General features: G+C 48.8%; 1 protein-coding gene across 1 annotated transcript in view; it reads right to left on the bottom strand.

Annotated features, from left to right (window-relative positions):
* PKP2 (plakophilin 2) overlaps positions 1-23,404 on the bottom strand; it is a 107,023-nt gene that overhangs the window by 5,408 nt on the left and 78,211 nt on the right. Inside the window, exons 9-11 of the mRNA XM_029047219.2 lie at positions 20,682-20,855; positions 15,432-15,585; positions 7,454-7,643 (exon numbers count right to left, since the gene is read on the bottom strand). Coding sequence (XP_028903052.1) covers positions 7,454-7,643; positions 15,432-15,585; positions 20,682-20,855 — 518 coding nt within the window. The remainder of the gene's footprint in view (positions 1-7,453; positions 7,644-15,431; positions 15,586-20,681; positions 20,856-23,404) is intronic.

The following is a 23,404-nucleotide window of genomic DNA, read 5'->3' on the forward strand; positions in this document are numbered from 1 at the left end:
TCTGTGAATGCTCACATCTGTTCTTTTCTTAACGTTGAGCAGTACAACGCACACGAAGTGTCCTCCTCCTCCCCCCCAGTATGAGTCAAGACTCCATTAACTCCTACTTGCACTCGAACTGGCCCATTTTCTTGGGCATCAAGTGAGCAGGGCCTGCCATTAGGTTAGAGCCACCTGAGGTGATTTCCCCAGGCTCCAACTCCCGAGGAGGAAGGGCCGGATAATAATAATAATAATAAAATCATAGTGGTATTTGTTAAGCGCTCACTATGTGCCAGGCGCTGTACTAAGTGCTGGGGCGGATATAAGCAAATAAGGCTGGACATAGTCCCCGTCCCACGTGAGGCTCACAGTCTCGATCCCCATTTTACAGAGGAGGGAACTGAGGCCCGGAGAAGAAGTGACTTGGCCAAGGTCACACAGCAGACAAGTGGCAGAGCGGGGATTAGAATCCATGATTTTCTGATTCCCAGGCCCGTGCTCTATCCATGTTACCATGGTGCTAGTCGATAAATACGACGGAGTCATTCATTCATAAATACAGGACTCATTTATTCATTCAATCGTATTTGAAGGAATGAATGAGCATGTGTCCTGAAAGCACGCTTCTAGCCAGGATTCATTCATTCAATCAATTGCATTTATTGAGCGCTAACTATGTGCAAAGCACTGTACCCAGTGCCCACAACGGGATGGTGGAGAAAGGGAGGGAACGGTCATGCCCTGGCCCTCATCTCAATCAATCAATGGTATTTATTAAGTGCTTAATGTATTAAGAGCACTGTACTAAGTGCTTGGGAGAGTACAATAGAATGGAGTAGGTAGATACGTTCCCTGCCCCCAATGAGCTAACAGTCTAGGGGAGCTTTTTTTTCTTTAATATGGTACTTGATAAGTGTCTATAATATGCCAGGCACTGTACGAATCACTTGGGTAGATAGAAACTAATCAGGTTGGACACAGTACCTGTCCCACACAGGGCTCCCAGGCTTAATCCTCATTTTCCAGATAAGGTAACCGAGGCAGGGAGAAGTCAAATGACTTGCCCAAGGTGACACAGCAGATAGGAGGCAGAGCTGGATTAGAAGCCAGGTCCTTCTGACTTCCAGGCCCGTGCTCCATCCACTCGGCCACACTGCTTCTCTAGGATCTTACACCTACTGGCTTGCATAGGTTCTAATCCCGGCTACTCCACTTGTCTGTCTGCTGTGTGACCTTGAGCAAGTCACTTCACTTCTCTGCGCCTCAGTTACCTCATCTGTAAATAAAATAGGGATTAAGACTACGGGTCCCTTGAGGGACAGGGACTGTGTCCAACCCGATTTGCTTGGATCCGCCCCAGTGCTTAGTACAGTGCCTGGCACACGGTAAGCACTTCACAAATACCACAGTTATTATCATTATTATTATTATGGTGGCGGCATACTGCCCATTGGGCCCGGGGCCCAGGTCTACCGAGGTAGTGAGGAAGCCTTGGTTTAATAATAATAATGGCATTTGTAAAGCGCTTAGTCTGTGCAGAGCACTGTTCTAAGCGCTGGGGTAGACACAGGGTAATCACACTGTCCCTCGTGGGGCTCACATTTTTTAATCCCCATTTTTACAGATGAGGTAACTGAGGCACCGAGAAGTTAAGTGACTTTCCCAAGGCCACACAGCAGACACGGGGCAGAGCCGGAATTAGAATCCACGACATCTGACTCCCAAGCCCGGGCTCTTTCCACTAAGCCACGCTGCTTCTCTAAGGCTTGGGGTGAATTCCTCCTTTTTCACCGCTCCCAGCGTTGACCAGTGGAGTCCCGCCCAAAAGGGGTGGCCCTGGGCCATAAACCTCTCGGCGCTCACTCCTGGAAGTGAAACCGTTCCTCTGGAGACAAGGGATTCTGGGACATGCCGGCCAATCGGCCAATGGTCAAACAAGGGCGCCTCCGCAACCAACAGAAACTCCTCACCATTGCTTTAAAGCACTCGGTTATCTTGCCCCCTCCTACTTCACTTCACCGCTCTCCTACTACAACCCAGCCCGCACATCCCGTTCCTCTACTGCTAAAACTTCTCACTGTACCTCCATCTCATCTATCTCACCCTTCTTCCGATCCTGCCCCTGCAGGATTTTATTCCCAACTCCCTACTCCAAATGGCTGAGGTGCTTCTCCCCACACCACCTAGTTCCCTCCCTTCCCAGTCCTCCCCTGTCACGGGTTGCGTTCCGGGCAGAGGAACGGGCCCGGTATCTGGAACCAAATCCACTCAGCCTCGCCCCCTCGCCCCTCGATTAACCCCTCACCCCTGTCCTTCCTCTGGCCTGGAACGCCCTCCCTCCTCGAATCCAACAGACCATTGTTGTCTCTCCCCGACCTTCAGAGCCTTATTGAAGGCACATCTCCTCCAAGAGACCTCCTCCTTTCTTCTTCTCCCACCCTTCTGCATCACCCTAACTTGCTTCCTTTATTCGTCCCCCCTCCCAGCCCCACAGCCCTTAAGTGCATATCTGTCATTTATTTATTGATATTAATGTCTCTTCTCCCCCTCTAGACTGTAAGGTCGCTGTGGACACGGAATGAATCTATTTATTGTTATATCGCACTCTCCCGAGTGCTCGGTACAGTGTTCGGCAAACGGCAAGCGCTCAATAAATACGAGTGAATGAATGAATGAATGAATGTAAAGAAGGGAGAAGGAAAACAGGAAAAGGAGCTAGAAAGAGAGTGAGCTAACCAAACAGCAGAAACAAGAGGAAGAGGTCCCCTTAGCCCAGATGTCCCCCCCACTCGCCGCCTTTACCACTCGCAGCAGGTGGCTGAGTTTGTCTCGGTTCTACAGTGGGAGCAGGAGAGGAAAGAGGAAAGGGAGATTGGAGGGGGGGAGTCTCAGAAGAAAGGCAGATCTGGAGACAGCCGAGGGGCTGATTCGGGGCTCCGCAGGGTGGGAGCTATTTCGTGACAGGGCAACCGCGGCTGATAATCTTCCACTTAAACCAGAGGTAAACTAACTCGGTTGTTAAAATTACAACCTGCCCCTCCCTAGGTCAACCAATCAATCAATCGATAGCATCTTTTGGGTGCCTATTGTGTACAGAGCACTGTAGGAAGCGCCGGGAGGGTACCAGGACCTTTGGTTCTAATGGGTGTGCCCGTTGTCCGCTTCCCATCACTATCACCGTCGTTACCATTATATTTGGTAAGCGCTAAGTATCAAGCACTGTTCTAGGCGCCGGGGCGGATTCATCATGACGTCAGACAGTCCCCGTCCCACACGGAGCTCACGGACTAAGTAGTATTTTACAGTTGAGGAAACCGAGGCCCCGGGAAGCCAAGTTTCTAGCCCAAGGTCTCACGGCAGGTAAACGCCAGAGCCGGGACGAGAACCAAGATCCTCTGATTCCCAGGCCTGTGAGCCTTCCACTAGGCCACACTGCTCTCTCCCGCCCTTTTTCCTGCCACCTCCGGGCTCAGCAGACTCACTCATTCATTCAATAGTATTTATTGAGCGCTTACTATGTGCAGAGCACTGTACTAAGCACTTACAGGCATGAGGGGGGGCAGGGGAGGGGAGAGTGGGAACTCGGAGAAGGGGCAGGACCCCAACCTCATTCAGGGAGGGAACTCACTCATCTCTTCGTGTGACGGACTGGCCCAGACCAGACTGGGGACCAGGGTCTCCTCTGCTCTTCAGCCCAGTGGAAACAGCCCTCTGAGTCACTTATAAGAGCCAGGCGGCCTGTAAAAAGCCCTACCTCCTTTCCCTTCCAGAGGTGGACAAGATAGGAAGCACACACGGCTTAGTGGAAAGAGCCCGGGCTTGGGAGTCAGAGGTCATGGGTTCTAATCCCGGCTCTGCCACTTATCTTTTGGGTGACCTTGGGCAAGTCACTTAACTTCTCTGTGCCTCAATTCCCTCATCTGGAAAATGGGGATTAAGACTGTGAGCCCCACGTGGGACAACCTGATTACCTTGTATCTACCCCAGCGCTTAGAACAGTGCTTGGCACATAATAAGCGCTTTAACAAATACCATCATCTTTATTATTATTATTATAGGGTTTCCCCAACCAGGTGATCCCCGTGCCCGCTAACGCCCACCCCCCATCTCTCAAAGTAGAGAAGCAGCATGGTGTAGTGGGCAAAGCATGGGCTCTGGAGTCAGAAGGTCATGGGTTCTCATCGACTTGTCTGCTCTGTGACCTTGGGCAAGTCACTTCACTTCTCTGGGCCTCATTTACCTCATCCGTAAGAAATGGGGATAAGAGTGTGAGCCCAATGTGGGACACGGACTGTGTCCAACCTGGTTAACTTGTATCTACCCCAGAGCTTAGAACAGTGCTTGGCAAACGGGAAGCCCTTAAAGAGTACCGTAATTTTTTTAGAATCCCAGAACACCAAGGCAGCCATCTCCCTTCCTTTGGAGGCTGGCTGCAGGAAGCTCAGAAGAGCTTTATTGCCCTCTGGTCTACCCCCACCCCCCCCCAAACCTCGCCTCAGTCACGCCCAAAGGGTAGAGCGCTAAATGGGTTTTCACTACCTGTGCTAATTAGAACAAAGGAACACAACTCCTACCCAAAACCCATTTCCTCTAATACTTTTCACCTTTCACAGGACCCTCTCTACTTTCCTGAAAGTGTCCCAGTACTCACATTCTTCTGGCCCAATTCCCTTCCTCCTTTCCAGGGAAACCTCAAGTTCAGGTTTACCCCCTTCAGAGCCTCCCGCAGACTATAAACTCCTTGTGGGCAGGGATCATGATCATGTCTACCGACTAGGTAGCACTGTATTTTCCCAAGTGCTTAGTGTGTTGATCTGCAAAGAGTAAGGGTTCAATAAAAATAACGATAATAATGATAATTGTGGTATTTGTTAAGGGCTTACTATGTGCAGAGCACTGGTGTAGATGCAAAATAATCAGGTCCCACACATGGGAGAAACAGATATTGAATCCCCACTTTGCAGATAAGGGAACTGAGGCACAGAAAAGTCAACTGACCTACCCAAGGTCACCCAGCAGGTAAGTGGCGGAGCCTGAATTAGAACCCAGGTCCTCTGACTGCCAGGCCCGTGCTTTTCCCATTAGACCATGTCGCTACTATCGACTGTAAGCTCACTGTGGGTGGGGAATGTGTCTACTAATTTGGTCGCATCGCCCTCTCCCAAGTGTTTAGTAGCACAGTGCTCTGCACACAGTAAGTGCTGAATAAATACCAATGATCGATTGACGGTACAACTGCTGGCAATCTTCATGATAATTTCTCCCTCTTAGGGGAAGGAGCCCTGATTCCCCTAGGGTCTTAGCCGCCGGAGCCCAGTGTGGAAACCCCTTCTTCCGATCCTGCCCCTGCAGGATTTTATTCCAAACTCCCTACTCCAAATGGCTGAGGTGCTTCTCCCCGCACCATCTAGTTCCCTCCTTTCCCAGTCCTCCCCCGTCACGGGTTGCGTTCCGGGCAGAGGAACAGGGCCGGTATCTGGAACCAAATCCACTTAGCCTTTGGTCAGGGAGGGGGATCATCAGGTGATAGAGAGTTGGTATCCGCGAGAGTTAACTGGGCCAGGGTCAACCGGGTCTGACTTTACGGGGCTCCCCGGAAGCGCCTTCCTTTTATCGGGACGGGACTTGGTTCCAAAGTTCTCTGAGGAAATCCAGATAACAGCGTCGGGAGGGGAGCGCGGAGCCCGCACGGTGCCAGGAGTCCCTGTGAAGGACGTGAACCGGCAGGAGTTCGTCCGAGCCCCGGCTGCCTTGCTCCATAAGTCCGGGAAGCTAAAGGTGCCCGAATGGGTGGACACGGTCAAGCTGGCCAAATGCAGAGAATCGGTGCCTTATGATAATAATGTATTTGTATTTGTTAAGCGCTTTCTATGTGCAGAGCACTGTACCAAGCGCTGAGGTAGTTACAGGGTCATCAGGTCGTCCCACGTGAGGTTCACAGTTTTAATCCCCATTTTACAGATGAGGTAACTGAGGCACAGAGAAGTGAAGTGACTTACCCACAGTCACACAGCTGACAAGTGGCAGAGCCGGCATTCGAACCCATGACCTCTGACTCCCAAGCCCGGGCTCTTTCCACTGAGCCGCGTGAGAACTGGTTCTACGCTTGAGCTGGGGGGTCTCTTCGTTACCCAGGACACCCAGGGTAGTGCGGGACCCTGGGAAGGGAGGCCCTCTGGGGCAGAAGTTTGGGTTCTAACTCAGTGAAATGGGGGCGAGGGGCACCTTGCCTCGGTTGGATCTCTAGACTGTAAGCTCACTGTGGACAGGGACCGCGTCTGCTAATTCTGTTGTGCTCTCCCAAGCGCTTAGTACAGTGCCCTGCACACAGTAAGCGCTCAATAACTACCACTGATTGATTGAGATCTGGATGCAAAGCTGAAGCTGGGAGGAAGGAGGACCACCAAAGGCAGTAACACTTAAACCGCCAGTTTTGTGCTAAGCTACGGAGTCCCTTGGGGACAAAAGAGGCAGATGGACAAACCCGGATTGCAGTCATCCCAAAGGGCACCTAACGGAGCCCTTTCGGAGCAAGCGCTTTGGGAAGATTAGGATCCACGAGGTATAACTGAAGACCGTGGTGAGCCAAACTGGACTGTAAGCTCAGTGTGGGCAGAGAATCTGTCTGTTTACTGTTATATTGTACTCTCCCAAGCGCTTAGTACAGTTCTTTGCACACAGTAAGCACTCAATGAATACGACTGAATGAGATAAATGAAGGAAATGGAGCCGCATCGCCCTGACTTGCTTCTTTTATTCATTCCCTCCTCCCAGCTTCACAGTCCTTATGTCCATATCTGTCATTTATTTATATTCATCTCTGTCTCCCCCTCTAGACTGTAAACTCCTTGAGGGCAGGGAATCGGTCTGTTTTACTGTTATACTGTACTCTCCCAAGTGCGTAGTACAGTTCTTTGCATACGGTAAGCGCTCAATTAATAAGACTGAATGAACAAATGAAGGTGATCTTCGTGTGCATGTGCGGACACACACAGCGTGGGAGGAAACGTCAGTTACCCCTCGGTCATCCCGGCCATCCCCACACGCAAAAATAAACTCTCGCCATCAGTAGTGCGGTTTCCGAACCAAAATGCCAGCTGTAGCTTTCAAACTCACCGTCGGGGCCGACCAACCGACCACCCCGCTCAGTCAGTCAATCAACCGGAAGTATTGAGCGCTTACTGTCTGCAGAGTACTGTACTAAGCGCTTGGGAGTGTCCGACATAACAGTATAAGCGACACATTCCCTGCCCAGAATGAGCTCACGGGCTAGAGTGAGCTTAGAGTCAGAGGGAGTTTAGAGTTTCAGCATTCGGTATTTGCAGAGACTCTCCCAATCGCTTAGTACCGTGCTCCGCGCACGGTTAAGCGCGGAACAAATACCACGGATCGATCGATCTCCGCAGTCCGACGGAAGTGTGCTCTGCCACAGACGGAACTACTGGCCACTCCAGGGCATCCCAGAACTCACCTGTCGCCGATGCTGATGTTTAAAATCTTAGGGAGGCCCCCAGTGTGCAGAAGGTCTCGGGCGTTTTGGAGGCTGTTTTGGGTCAGATTGTTCAAGGTGTAGCAGGCAGAAGCTGTGATCTCTCTGAGCAGATCAGAATCGGGGACCGTGGCAGGGATTATGGAGACCAAATCAGGTAAGGTTTCTTTGGCTAAAGAATCAAAGCAAAATATGCGTTTCAGAATGTGTTTCTATCCTTGCAATTCGGAATAGCTCTTAGTTTGGTCTACCTGTGCTGGACTGTGTTATGCAATTCATAATTAACTGTGGTAACAGGGAAGGGCTTAATATGTGCCCAGCACTGTACTAAACTCCGGGAAGCAGCGTGGCAGAGTGGAGGGAGCATGAGCCTGGGAGTCAGAAGGTCTCGGGTCCTAATCCCGGCTCTACCACTTGTCTTCTGTGTGACCTCGGGCAAGTCACTTCACTTCTCTGGGCCTCAGTTCCCTCATCTGGAAAATGGGGATTAAGACTGTGAGCCCCACGTTGGACAGGGACCGTGTCCAACCTGATTAACTTGTATCTACCCCAGCGCTTGGGATATTCATTCGAATGTCTTTATTGAGCACTTACTGTGTGCAGAGTACTGTACTAAGCGCTTGGGAAGTACAATTCAGCAACAAATAGAGACAATCCCTGCCCACAATGAGCTCACAGTCTAGAACAGTGCTTGGTACATAGTAAGTGCTTAACAGGTACCATCATCACCATCATCATCATTACAAGATAACCAAGTCCCCCAAGGGACTCCCAGTCTAAGGAGAAGGGAGAACAGGTATTGACTCCCCATTTTGCAGATAGGGAACTGAGGCCCAGAGAAGTGAAGCAACTTGCCCAAAGGTCACAAAGCAGCTGAGTGGCAGAGCCGGGATTAAAACCCAGCTCCCTTGACCCTGAGACCTGGGTTCCTTCCACTAGGCCACGCCGATGTTAGGTAACTACACTGCACGCTGAAAACGTAGCGAAGAGAAGCAGAGAGAGGAGCACGGACGTCGAAGAAATGACGAAAAGCTAAATCTAAGGATTAATAATGATAATGATGATGATGGTATTTGTTAAGTGCTTACTACTTGCCAAACCCTGTTCTGAAAATATATGAAAGAGAAGCAAAGAGAGGAACACAGACGTCAAAGAAACGATGAAAAGCTAAATCTAGGGATTAATAATAATGATGATGGCATTTGTTAAGCGCTTACTATGTGCCAAGCACTGTTCTAAGTGCTGGGGTAGATACAAGGTAATCGGGTTATCCCACATGGGGCTCACAGTCTTAATCCCCATTTTACAGATGAGATAACTGAGGCCTAGAGAAGTGAAGTGATTTGCCCGAAGTCACAAAGCTGACAAGTGGCAAAGCCGGGATTAGAATCCATGGCCTCTGACTCCCAAGCCTAGGCCTTTTCCCCTAAGCCATGATGCTTCCAGGAGACGGTGTTTATACCAATTAAGGCCACATTTACCAAAAAATGTACAATCAGTCGTATTTATTGAGTGCTTCTGTGTGCAGAGTACTGTACTAAGCGCTTGGGAGTGTATGATATAACAATATAACAAGACACATTCCCTGCCCAGAATGAGCTTACATTCTAGAGGGAGCTTAGAGTTTCAGCATTCAGTATTTGCATAGGCCTAGTGGACAGAGCACGGGCCTGGGAGTCACTGGGACCTGGGTTCTAATCCCGGCTCCGCCTCATGTCTGTTGTGTGACCTAGGTCAAGTCACGTAACTCCTCTGGGCCTCAGTGACCTCATTTACAACATGGGGATTGACTGAGAGCCCTTTGGGGGACAGGGACTGTGTCCAACCTGATTAGCTTGTATCTACTCCAGCGCTTAGAACAGTGCTTGACACATACTAAGCGCTTAACAAATACCATAATAATTATTATTATTATCCTAAACCGCCACTGAGACAAACAAGCCACGGGAAAGCCTCATTCTCCTGAGCCTCTGTTTGCCAAATGAGAGGGAAAGGAAAAGAACGAAGGGAAAGGAAAAGAACGAAGGAAACTCCTCTCATCATCTCCAAGCTGATGGGAGGGAGGTGGGAGGTGAGGATTCTCGCTGTCGATATTTCTTAGGCTTACGCAGCCGGCACCTGGATGGGTGCCTAATTATATGATTTATTCGAGGCTCGCGGAGGTGGAAAACTTCTTTCCTTACCAGTTGCCCAAGGGGATCCTGACTAGATAATTCAGGATACCTGCGAGATGGGGGAAGCTGCCTCCCACTAAATAGCTGAAAAGCAGACAAAAGTCTGGAGAACTTGGACGCTGGTAGAGAGTCGTCCCTGCTGCCTGGCAGGAAAAGAGGGTGTCCGAGGTGGACAGAGAGTCTCGACAACAGGGAAAGCTCGGCGGGTTTGTCCGGTTCAGCAGCTGGCCGCAGACTGGCTTGAGTTCGCGGTATAAAATATCGACGGCCACAGTGCCGACCGTCAACGCCTGTCTGTCGGACAGAGGGCAGCTCGCTTTCTGCAAGGTGGGAACGTTGGGTTGGGAGGGAGGCTGCAGCTGGCTGGAAACGAGAGCTTCTGGGTCCTGGACTAAAATCCCCACAGCTTTCTCTCACGAAATCAGGCCTGGTTCAGAAAGACTCCCGGGGGGTTACTCTACGGTTGGGCTGGCAAGTTGGAGCCTGCCTCCCCTCCGTGATATCCTCTCCTTTCAGACCGAATGCTTTCACAGAGCCTTAGCCTTGAGAAGCAGCGTGGCCTAATGATGGCATCTGTTAAGCGCTTGGTACGTGCCCAGCGCCGTACTAAGCGCTGGGGTAGATACGAGGCAATCGGGTTGGACAAAGTCCCTGTCCCATATAGGGCTCACTGTCTCAATCCCCATTTTACTGATGAGGTCACTGAGGCACACTGAAGAGAAGTCACTTGCCCAAGGTCACACAGCCCAGAAGTGACAGGCCGGGATTAGAACCCACCACCTCTGACTCCACTAGGCCATAATTACTCATTCTATTTATTGCCATTGTTCTCGTCTGCCCGTCTCCCCCGATTAATAATAATAATAATGTTGGTATTTATTAAGCGCTTACTATGTGCCGAGCACTGTTCTAAGCGCTGGGGTAGACACAGGGGAATCGGGTTGTCCCACGTGGGGCTCACAGTCTTAATCCCCATTTTACAGAAGAGGGAACTGAGGCACAGAGAAGTTAAGTGACTTGCCCACAGTCACACAGCCGACAAGTGGCAGAGCTGGGATTCGAACTCATGAGCCCTGACTCCAAAGCCCGTGCTCTTTCCACTGAGCCACGCTGCTTCTCAGATTAGACCGTAAGCCCGTCAAAGGGCAGGGACCGTCTCTATCTGTTATCGATTTGTACATTCCAAGCGCTTAGTACAGTGCTCTGCATATAGTAAGCGCTCAATAAATACTATTGAATGAATGAATGAATGAATAATGCTTCCCTTCTCCCTAGTGGACAGAACGCAGACCTGGGAGTCAGAAGGACCTGAGTTCTAGTCCAGGCTCATCAGCTTTTCTGCTGGGTGACTCTGGGCAAGACATTTCACTTCTCTGGGCCTCCGTTATCTTACCTGGAAAATGGGGACTGAGACTGGGAGCCCCAGGTGGGACAGGGACTGGGTCCAACCCGATTTGTTCGTATCCATCCCAGCTCTCAGTACGGTGCCTGGCACAGAGTGAGCACTTAACGAATATCAGAATTATTTTTAGCCATGGAAGTGGTTTTGAGTAGGTTCTATCCAGTGCCTACAGCGTTGGGAAGGTATCTCAATTAGTCATGTGCTTAAGTGCTTATTAAAAAGGAGAACAAACCTATGTGCATATTTTAAAGGGCATATAACAGACAAGGATTTAGCTATGGATGAAGGAGACTGTAAAAGGCAATATGGTTAAGATTTTTCCTTGGGAGGTATATGATAACTGATTATTTTTACTATGTTCTCAGGGGGAGGTAGACATTTTAGAATGAAAAATGAAAGACCCCCCCCCCCACCACCCGAGGGCAATACATCTGTACCGATGTGCACCACACAAATCCACAAAGGAGAACGGAGAATACTAATAATAATCATAATGTTGGTATTTGTTAAGCGCTTACTATGTGCCAAGCACTGCTCTAAGCGCTGGGGTAGACACAGGGTAATCAGGTTGTCCCACGTGGGGCTCAAAGTCTTCATCCCCATTTTACAGATGAGGGAACTGAGGCACAGAGAAGTGAAGTGACTTGCCCACGGTCACACAGCTGACCAGTGGGAGAAGACATTTTAATAACACTGAGAGCTGCCTGCAGTGAGATTTCTTCCATATTCACAGATTTCCCAGAATTTAAAAGGCTTTTTTTTTGATTCGTTCACGTTCATTAGACTAGTCAGTTGAGGATTTTGATCATCCTGTGTAACTACCCACCTCTGTCTATCCCATCCCTGGAGTGACACCATGATAGAAGGCATCGTCCCTGACTGTTTTTATATTCAATCGTATTTATCAAGTGCTTACCGAGAATGACACCGATGGTATTTATTAATAATGTTGGTATTTGTATTTGTTAAGCGCTTACTATGTGCCAAGCACTGTTCTAAGCGCTGGGGTAGACACAGGGGAATCAGGTGGTCCCACGTGGGGCTCACAGTCTTAATCCCCATTTTACAGATGAGGGAACTGAGGCACAGAGAAGTTAAGGGACTTGCCCAAAGTCACACAGCAGACAAATGGCCGAGCCGGGATTCGAACCCATGAACTCTGACTCCAAAGCCCGTGCTCTTTCCACTGAGCCACGCTGGTTATTAAGCACACGCCGACGGCTGTGCTAAATGATGGACTGGATACAAGATAATCAGATCAGACAATATCCTTGTCTCACCTGGGACTCACAGTCAAGGGGGGAGAGAGAACAGGCATTTTATCTTAATTTTACGGATGAGGAGACCGAGGCACAGAGCGATTAAGTGACTTGCCCAAGGTCACCCAGCAGGCAGGTGGCAGAGCTGGGATTAAAATAGGGGTCTCCCGACTCTCAGGCCTGGGCTTTTCCCGCTAGGCCACGCTGCTTCTAGCTAGCAATATTAATTAACGATTGTTGTTTAGAAATAAAAGCTGTGTATTCCGCTTTTGGCAATTTGCACCATATAACCTCACTTAGACCGCGACCCCCCCTGCGGGACAGGGACTGTATCCAACCCCATTAACTTGTATCTAGCCTCATTGCTTAGAACAGTATTTGACACATATGATAATAGTAATAATGATGACGATAATGACAATAAACCACACGGTAATCCAGTAACCAGTGCAGGAGATTGCTGGCACGACCGAGACTCTTCCGAAGTGTGCTCACTCCAGGAGCGGTGTGGTCATGTGAGGGAGAATATGTTTTCATTTTAACACATGGATGGTGCACGGACAAATCCATCCCTGAAGAGAGGGATTTGAATCCTGGACTTTTTCTCCTAATTAATAATAATTATGGTGTTTGTTAAGCACCCATTATGTGCCGAGCACTGTTCTAAACACTGGGGTAGATACAGGATAATCAGGTCGTCCCACGTGGGGCTCACATTTTTTAATCCCCATTTTTGCAGATGAGGTAACTGAGGCACAGAGGGTTCGAATCCCGGCTCCGCCACTTGCCAGCTGTGTGACTTTGGGCAAGTCACTTAACTTCTCTGTGCCTCAGTTACCTCATCTGTAAAATGGGGATTAAAACTGTGAGCCCCACGTGGGACAACCTGATTCCCTTGTATCCCCCAGCGCTTAGAACAGTGCTTTGCACATAGTAAGCGCTTAACAAATACCAATATTTTTTTTATTTATTTAAGTGACTTGCCCAAGGTCACACAGCAGACGAGTGGCGGAGCCGGGATTAGAACCCTCGCCCTCTGACTCCCAAGCCCGAGTTCTTTCCACTAAGCCACGCTAATTCAGTATGTTAGGGTTGAGAGACAGCATGGCCTAGTCCGGGCCTGGAAGTCAGAGGATCTGGGTTCTAATCGTGCCACTGCCACTTGTCTCCTGTGTGTACTTGGCCTCTTCTCTGGGCCTCAGTTCCCTCATCTGCAAAATGGGGATGCAGCTTGGCATAGTCCCTAGAGCCCGGGCCTGGGAATCAGAAGGTCATGGGCTCTAATCCTGGCTCTGCCACTTGCCTGCTGTGTGACCTTGGGCAAGTCACCTCACTTCTCTGGGCCTCAGTGACCTCATCTGTAAAATGAGGATTATCTTGTACCTACCCCAGCACTTAATTCAATGCTTCCCTGGAACTCTGTAAGCACTTAATAATAATAATATTAATGTTGGTATTTGTTAAGCGCTTACTATGTGCAGAGCACTTAACAAATACCACAATTATTATTATTTGAGAGGCTGGACTGGATGAGGGCTACCTTGTATGGTACTTGTTAAGTGCTTACTATGTGCCAGGCAAGCACTGTACTAAGCGTTGGGGCACAGATAAGGTGATTAGATTGGAGAGTCCCTGAGACTGCACCCATAGGAATGTCTGTAAACTGAGGCCCCAGCTGACTTAACGGGGGGCTGTTAGCCATGGCCCATTGGGGAAGGAGTGGGGAGAGGAGGACCAGGAGGAGGGTGGAAACTCTCTAGACTGTAAGCTCGGTGTGGGCAGGAAATGTGTCTGCTTATTGTTATATTGTAGTCTCCCCAGCATATAGTAATAATAATAACGATGATGATGGTATTTGTTAAGCGCTTACTATGTGTCAAGCCCTGTTCTACGCCCTGGAGTAGATACAAGTTAATCAGGTTGGAAACGGGCCCTGTTCCCCATGGGGCTCATAGTCTTAACCCCCGTTTTACAGATGAGGGAACTGAAGCCCAGAGAAGTGAAGTAATAATAATAATAATAACAGTATTTGTTAAGTGCTTACTATGTGCCAAGCACTATTCTAAGCGCTGGGGTAGACACAAGGTAATCAGGTTGTCCCACGTGGGGTTCACAGTCTTCATCCCCATTTTACAGACGAGGGAACTGAGGCACAGAGAAGTCAAGTGACTTGTCCAAGGTCACAAAGCAGACATGTGGCAGAAACCTCTGACTCCCAAGCCCGGGTTCTTTCCACTAAGCCATGCTGCTTCTCAAGCAAAATCCAGCTTGCCCAAGATCACACAGGAGACATGTGGCAGAGTCAGAATTAGAACCCAGGTCCTAATGACTCCCAGGCCCTTGCTCTAGCCAGTGAACCACGCTGCTTTTCAGTACGGAGCTCTGTCTACGGTTAGCGCTCCATAAATACGACTGAATGAATTGAATAAAACACTCCCCATTATTCAGTCAGCTATGTAATTCAGAGTGCCTGAGTGGGCATGCGGTTTTTTTAATGGTACTTGTTAAAGTTTATTATGTGTCAGGCACTGTACTAAACACTGAGGTAAATAGATACAAGATAATCAGGTTGGACACAGTCTCTGTCCCACATGGAGCTCGCGGTCGAAGTTGGAGGGAGAAGGATTTGATCTCCATCGGACAGATGAGTTAAGTGAGGTACAGAGAATAATAACAATGATAATGATAATGGTGGTATATGTTAAGCGTTTACTCTGTGCCAGGCACTGTACTAAGCGTTGGGGTGGATACAAGGAAACCTAACTGGTCCCAGTCTCTGTCCTGCATGGGGCTCACAGTCTTATTCCCCATTTTACCGACGAGGTAACTGAGGCACAGAGAAGTGACGTGACTTGCCCCAGGTGACAGAGCAGGCAAGTGGCGGATGAGGATTAGAACCCAGGTCCCCTGGCTCCCAGGCAGGTCCTTTACCCATTAAGCCACAGAACTTCCCAATGTGACACTCATGAATCAATGGCAGCCCAAACGAAACTCTTATTTTTATACCATCTGACGGATACCCTCCTCAGGGGACCCGAGGTAAAAGAAGCAAGAGACAGGAAGTGCTACTATACTCCACCAGCATCCCCGGACACCGACGTTCACAGTTTTCACGGGAAACTCACCGATGGCATTCTGCAAAGTCAGGTGACGCGACAAATTCCTCAGCAACGAGACTGCCGTCTTCTTCACGGTCAGGTCGCTCACGTGCAGCATTTTTCGGGCGTGCTGAAGGCCGTTTTCCTTCTGGACGATATTCTGGGCCACAGCAGATGGCAGCTGAATGATACAGAAAGGCATCGTCTTCTAAAGATTCGGAGGAGCGGACTGCGCTTTGGCTGAGAGGGCTGAAGTGGGCCCGCCCTCAGCCAGCTTCTCCCACTCCAGTCCATAATAATTATGACGTATTCGTTAAGCGCTTACTACGTGCCAAGCACTGTTCTAAGCGCTGGAGTAGATCCAAGTCGATCAGGTTGGATGGGGTCCCTGTTCCACGTGGGGCTCACCGTCTCAGTCCCAGATGAGGGAACTGAGGCACAGAGAAGCCAAGTGACTGGCCCAACGTCACCCAGCAGACGAGCGGTGGAGCCGGGATTAGAACCCATTACTTTCTGACTCTCGGGCCCGTGCTCTAACCGCTAAGCCGTCCATCTCACCCTCTTGGTTCGTCTCAAGTTACCTCACTCACTGGGACTTGTTCTTGTCTCTCCCACCTCAGACCTCTTGCTCTTGGCCTTCCCCTGGTCCGGAACTCCCTCCCCCTTCGAATCCTACAGACCACGGCTCTTCTCTTCTCTCTTCCGTCTTGTACTTTCAAGCAGTGGCCTTTATTGAGTGTTTACTGTGTGCAGAACACTGTGCTGAACACATGAGAACTACAGGGCAGTAGAGTTGGTAGGCACGGTCCTTGCCCAGACAGGGCGTCCAGGCTGGAGGGGGAGACAGAAACATTGATCTGCACCCAGTGAGGGGTCAATAAATACTGATTGATTGATTCAAAGTGTTTCCTTAGGGTATTTTTTAAGTGCTTACTATATGTCAAACACTGAACTAAACACTGGGGCAGGTACATATTAATTAGGTCAGACACAGTCCCTGTCCCGCAAGGGACTCTCTGCCTAAGTAGGAGGGAGAACAAGTATTTAAATCCCCATTTTGCAGTTTATTCATTCATTCATTCATTCAGTCGAATTTACTGAGCACTAACTGTGTGCAGAGCACGATACTAAGCGCTTGGGAGAGTACAATACCACAACAAGCAGACACATTCCCTGCCCACAACGAGCTCACAGTCAAGAGGGGGTGACAGACATTAATATACATAAGCAAATCGATGAATAAATAAATTACAGATATAGACATGTGCTGTGGGGCTGGGAGGGAGGACGGATGAAGGGAGCAAGTCAGGGCAAGGCAGAAGGGAGTGGGAGAAGACGAGAGGAGGGCTCAGTCGGGGAAGGCCTCTTGGAGGAGATGAGCCTTCGACAAGGTTTTGAAGTGGGAAAGAGGTTGAAGAAAGATCATATCTTCTCCAGGACGAAGAAAAGTCCCATTACTCTCCCTCACACCAACTTTCATTTTAGCCCTTCTGCACCATTTGCAGAAATATATATGTATATGTTAATAATAATAATGTTGGTATTTGTTAAGCGCTTACTCTGTGCCGAGCACTGTTCTAAGCGCTGGGGTAGACACAGGGGAATCAGGTTGTCCCACGTGGGGCTCACAGTCTCAATCCCCATTTTACAGATGAGGTAACTGAGGCACCGAGAAGTTAAGTGACTTGCCCAAAGTCACACAGCTGACAAGTGGCCGAGCCGGGATTCGAACCCATGACCTCTGACTCCAAAGCCCGTGCTCTTTCCACTGAGCCACGCTGCTTCTCTATATATATTAGTGCTTAAATAAAGTATGTAAAGCGGCTATGTACGGTTGGCGTTAGAGGAGTGAAGTGCACGGGCTGGGTTGTAGTAGAAGAGGGAGGTGAGGTAGGAGGGGGCAAGGGGATTGAGTGCTCATTTTTGAGCAGAAACATGAAATACTTAATATGACACAATGATATATAGAGAGAGAAGAAGCGTGGATCAGTGGAAAGAGCACGGGCTTGGGAGTCAGAGGTCATGGGTTCTAATCCTGGCTCCACCACTTGTCAGCTGTGTGACCCTGGGCAAGTCACTTCACTTCTCTGGGATTTAGTTACCTCATCTGGAAAATGGGGATTAAAACTGTGAGCCCCATGAGGGACAACCTGATTACCTTGTAACGCCCCCTGAGCTTAGAACACTGCTTGGCACATAGTAAGTGATTAACAAATGCCATTATTATTATTATATATACACACATATATACATATATATAACACAGTGACGTATATATGATATAAACTTCTTTTATCTCCTTCCTCTGAATTATTTCCCACTATCCTTTCCCACCGGTCTGCTAGCTGCTTGAGGGCAAATATCGTGTCTACTAACTCTTCCTGCCCTCTCTCAAATGCTCAATACAGCCATTCCCGGGAAGGTTAAACTGCTAATATCGTATCTCTAGACGGAAAGCTCGTTCTGAGCCGGGAACGTTCCAATCTACCAAATCTGTTTTAGTGTACTCTCCCGGGCATCTAGTATAGTGCTCTGCACAGAGTAAGCACTCAATAGATACCACTGATTGACTGCTATCATCTCCGCCCCGCGGCCGCTGAACTAGAACGTTGATACAATCATTGGCCAGGGAAAGCCGGGGACTGGTCAGGGATGTGTCCGGTCAGCCACTGAAGAGGCCGGGCTGTGTTGATAATAATAGCAATAATAATAATGATAATAATGGTATTTGTTAAGCGCTTACTACGTGCCAGGCACTATACTAGAAGAAGCATGGTATAGTGGAAGAGCATGGGCCTGGGAGTCAGAAGGTCGTGGTTTCTAATTCCGGCTCCGCCACTTGTCTGCCGTGTGACCCTGGGCAAGTCACTTGACTTCTCTGGGCCTCAGTTATCTCAACTAGAAAACGGGGATTGAGACCAGGAGCTCATGTGGGACAGCGATCGTGTCCCACCCGATTTGCTTGTATCCACCCCAGCTCTTAGAACAGTGTCCGACACACAATAAGCGCTTAACAAATACCACAGTTATTATTATTACCGTTACTGAGGCAACCAAAGAGAGGGCGACGGATGGGGCTGGGAGCGGGGACGGGGCCTGCTGCGGTTGTAGCCTTGTGGATGACTCCGGCAAAACCGCAGAGAAATCTGAGAATCCCAAAGAACTACTGTCCAGTGTTTCATGCTTCAGTGCTCCATGTTTCTGCTCCCAAATGAGCACTCCATCTCCTTGCGCCCTCCTACCTCATCTCACTCTTCTCCTACTACAACCCAGCCCGCGCACCTCACTCCTCTAATAATAATAATAATAATAATAATAATGATGTTGGTATTTGTTAAGCGCTTACTACATGCCGAGCACTGTTCTAAGCGCTGGGGTTGATACGGGGGAATGAGGTTGTCTCACGTGAGGCTCACAGTCTTCATCCCCATTTTACAGATGAGGGAACTGAGGCACAGAGAAGTGAAGTGACTTGCCCACAGTCACACAGCTGACAAGGGGCAGCGTCGGGACGCCGACCTTCTCACTGTACCTCGATCTCCTCTCTCTCGCGACCGACCTCTTGCCCACTTCCTGCCTCTGGCCCACCCTCCCTCCTCACATCCGACAATTTCTCTACCCGCTCTTCAACGCCTCACTGAAGGCCCGTCTCCTCCAAGAGGCCTTTCCTGACTAAACCCTTCTTTCCTCTTCCTCCACTCTCTTCTGCGTCACCCTGACTTCCTCCCTTTATTCATCCCCTGCCCCCAGCTCCACAGCCCTTCTGTACATAACTGTAATGTAATTACTTATTTTAGTGTCTGTCTCCCTCTCTCGACTTTTAAGCTCGTTGTGGGCAGGGAATATGTCTGTTTATTCTTACAGTGTACTCTCCCGAGCGCTTAGTACAGCGAGTGCTCAATAAATACAATTGACCAACTGCTCAAAAATGACTACTGAGTCATTAATTTCTTTAATGTGCCGAGTATGACTGTGGATTATTTAAGGGAGAGCACTTTGATCTTATTTGCTGATGAAATATTCTGCTGTTTCTACAAATATTCTGCTGTTTCTTCCACCCAAGCCAGGATTAGCCCATTTTATAGCCTCTCTCTCTTGTCAGTGCCTGGCCCGGAGTGAGTGTTTAACAAATGCCATTATTATTACTGTCACCATCGACGTCATATATAGAAGTCCGACTACCAGAAATCACCCGCAGTGCCTTCTATGGTGCCAGGGCAAGGCAGGGTGGATTTGGTTGGACTCTCTAGACTCAGGGGGCCCAAACTTCCACCCAGGAGACAGAGCTTTGCACCCAGTAAGCGCTCAATAAATACGAATGAACGAATGAGACACTTGTGGCGGTTGGGCTCCTGAGGTGCTGGCTCTTGGGGTGAAGCTAGCTGAAACGGGTTTGAATATTCCTCATTTGGCTCTAACGGCAGGGACTCCCCCTCCAAGGCTCTGGGGGTGTCAGTGGATGAACCACCGACATGGACCCAGGTTGCCGGAGGGGTGGGGGGATGTGGTACCTTGCCCCACCATGATTCCTCCACCCCACTGGGAACAGCTGCTCTTCACTCCGGTTAAACTATTATTATTGTATGCCCCCTCTGCTTAGAATAGTGCTTGGCACATAGTAAGCGCTAAACAAATACCATTATTATTATTATTAGAACAGTGATTGGCACGTAGTAAGTGTTTAACAAATACCATCATTATTATTAATACAAGAGAATTAGTGATAATAAAAATAATTCATGCATTCATTCAATAGTATTTATTGAGCGCTTACTATGTGCAGAGCACTGTACTGAGCGCTTGGAACGTACAAATCGGCAACAGATAGAGACAGTCCCCGCCCTTTGATGGGCGCACAGTCTAATCGGGGGAGACGGACAGACGAGAACAATGGCAATAAATAGAGTCAAGGGGAAGAACATCTCATTAAAACAATGGCAAATAAATAGAATCGGGGTGATGTACATCTCATTAAACAAAATAAACAGGGTAAATAATAATAATGATGGTATTTGTTAAGCGTTTACTCTGTTCCCGGCACTATACTAAGCGCTGGGGGGGGGGCTACCAGCAGATCGGGTTGGGCTCAGTCTCATTCCTCATTTTCCAGATGAGGTCACCGAGCCCCGGAGAAGCGAAGTGACTTGCCCCAAGGTCACAGAGCAGACAGGCGGCGGGGCGGGGATTAGAACTAGGAGACACGTTCCCTGCCCATGACCGGCTCCCAGTCTAGAGGGGGTGATAGACGTCGACAGGAATAAAAATTCACTGACTCACCGGTCCACACCCCGCCGAGAGGTTCTGCAGGGCTCCCAGAGACGCTTCCTGCGTGTAGCTTCTTGAACTTTTGGCGATTAAGGAGAGATACATCCTCAGCACGATGGAGTGCCACAGCCATTCCACGCCTTTGGGATTGCTCTTTTCGTCCGGCAGGGGCATATCCTCGTACTGCTGCACGTGGAAACGGATGAGATTTTCCAAGTTAATGAAGAACCTTAACCGTCTGTGCAGTTCCCCATCAGAACGATCCACGCCGTGAACAACGGGAAACCGGCTTCATCTTGGTAATGGGGATTTTTGTCGTTTAAAGAGTCACCACGGGCTAAGCACTGGGGTAGATACAAGAGAATACATTCCTCTGGACTGTAAGCTACATGTGGGCAGGGGACACGTCTGCGAGCCCGTTGTTGGGCAGGGATTGTCTCTATCTGTTGCCGAACTGTACATTTCAAGTGCTCAGTACAGTGCTCTGCATAGTAAGCGCTCAATAAATGCGACTGAATGAACTCTGTCATAGAGAAGCAGCGTGGCTCAGTGGAAAGAGCCCGGGCTTGGGAGTCAGAGGTCATGGGTTCGAATCCCTGCCCTGCCATCTGTCAGCTGTGTGACTGAGCAAATCACTTAATTTCTCTGTGCCTCAGTTACCTCATCTGTCAAATGGGGATTAACTGTGAGCCTCATGTGGGACATCCTGATTACCCTGTATCTACCCCAGCGCTTAGAACAGTCCTCTGCACATAGTAAGCGCTTAGCAAATACCAACACTATTATATTGAACTCTCGAGGCGCTTAGAACAGTGTTCTTCTTCACGCAGCAAGCGCTCAAAAAATACAATTGACTGATATTCATCAATTTATTTATATATATATTCATGTCTGTATCCCCCTCTAGACTGTGAGCTCATTGTGGGTGGAGGGTGTCTGTTGTTACAGTGTGCTCTCTCAAGTGCTTAATACAGTGCTTTGCACCCAAAGCTCAATAAATAAGGTTGAGTGAATGAATGGCAATCAAGTTGGACACAGTTCCTGTCCCATATTTTACATCCATTTTATGATGAAAGTGGGGCACAGGGAGGTGAAGTAAAAAGTTCAAGATCACTTAGCACACAAGTGGTGGTTATATAATGTTTGGGTGAATATTAAACCAGGTTAAATTTCCCTTTAAATACACTGTGGGGTTTACTTTTATTCAACCCAGCACACTTGGAATGTTTTAATAATAATAATAATAATAATAATAATAATAATAATAGTGGAATTTGTTAAGCACTTACTACATGCCAGGGGTGGATACAAGCTAATCAGGTTGGACACAGTCCCTGTCCCGCATGGGGCTCACCGTCTTAGTCCCCATTTTCCAGATGCGGTAACTGACGACCAGAGAAGTAAAGTGACTTTCCTAAGCTGACAAGCGGGATCAGAACCCATGACCTTCTGACTCCCAGGCCCATGGTCTGTCCACTAGGCCGAGTTGCTTCCCCACTACGCCGGGTGTTTTAGTTCTTTCATGCGAGTCCAAATGCCACTTGTTTGCGACAGCTCTTAGAACTAACTCCTGTAAAGAAGGAATTCCCAGTCACGTCCTTTACAGTGCTCTCTAGACCTCTACTGTCATCCAGTCCTGGGGGACACCTGCCCCATGTTGAGGACCATGGGGGCCATCTTTAGGATAATAACAACAACTACTATTATTATTATTACGGTATTTGTTTAGCGCTTACTATGAGCCAAGCACTCTTCTAAGGATTGTTCTGTAGACAGTCAGGTTGGACAGAGTCCCTGTTCCACAGAGGGCTCACAGTCTAGGTAGGAAGGAGTAGGATTTAATCCCTATTTTACAGATAGGGAAACCGAGGACGAAGGTCACACAGCAGATAAGTGGCGGAGCCGGGATTAGAACCCAGGTCTTCAGACTCCCAGGCCTGTGCTCTTTCCATCAGGCCACACTGCTGCTCCGTTTTTCTCTCTCTACAAGTTGGGAAGCCTAAGAGAAGGAGCTGGAAATACTGACACAAGCCTCTTTCCACTAGACCACACTGCTTCTCCATCTCCCTGAGGTAATAATAATTACTATATAATAACGCTGATTGTTACTATTATTATTATGGTACTTGTTAACGCTTACTATGTGCCACGCGGTGCTCTAAGCGCTGGGGTAGATATAAGGTAATCAGGTTGGACACAGTCCCTGTCCCTCATGGGGTTCATTCTCTTACAGGAAGCAGCGTGGCTCAGTGGAAAGAGCCCGGGCTTGGGAGTCAGAGGTCATGGGTTCGAATCCCGGCTCTGCCACTTGTCGGCTGGGTGACCGTGGGCAAGTCGCTTAACTTTTCTGGGCCTCAGTTACCTCATCTGTAAAATGGGGATTAACTGTGAGCCTCACATGGGACAACCTGATTACCCTGTATCTACTCCAGCGCTTAGAACAGTGCTCGGCACATAATAAGCGCTTAACAAATACCAACATTATTATTATTATTATTATTAATTCTCATAACAATAATAATTGTGGCACTTTAGTGCTTACTATGTGCCAGGCACTATATTAAGCACGTAGGTGGATACGTACTAATCGGATCGGACACAGTCCCACGTGAGGCTCCCAGTCTCAACCCCCATTTTTGCAGATGAGGTAACTGAGGCCAACAGAAGTGAAGAGACTTGCCCAGGGTCACACAACAGACACGTAACGGAGCTGAGATTAGAACCCGAGTCCCTCT

Source organism: Ornithorhynchus anatinus, chromosome 2 (assembly GCF_004115215.2).
Source record: "Ornithorhynchus anatinus isolate Pmale09 chromosome 2, mOrnAna1.pri.v4, whole genome shotgun sequence".
NCBI classification, from domain to species: Eukaryota; Metazoa; Chordata; class Mammalia; order Monotremata; family Ornithorhynchidae; genus Ornithorhynchus; species Ornithorhynchus anatinus.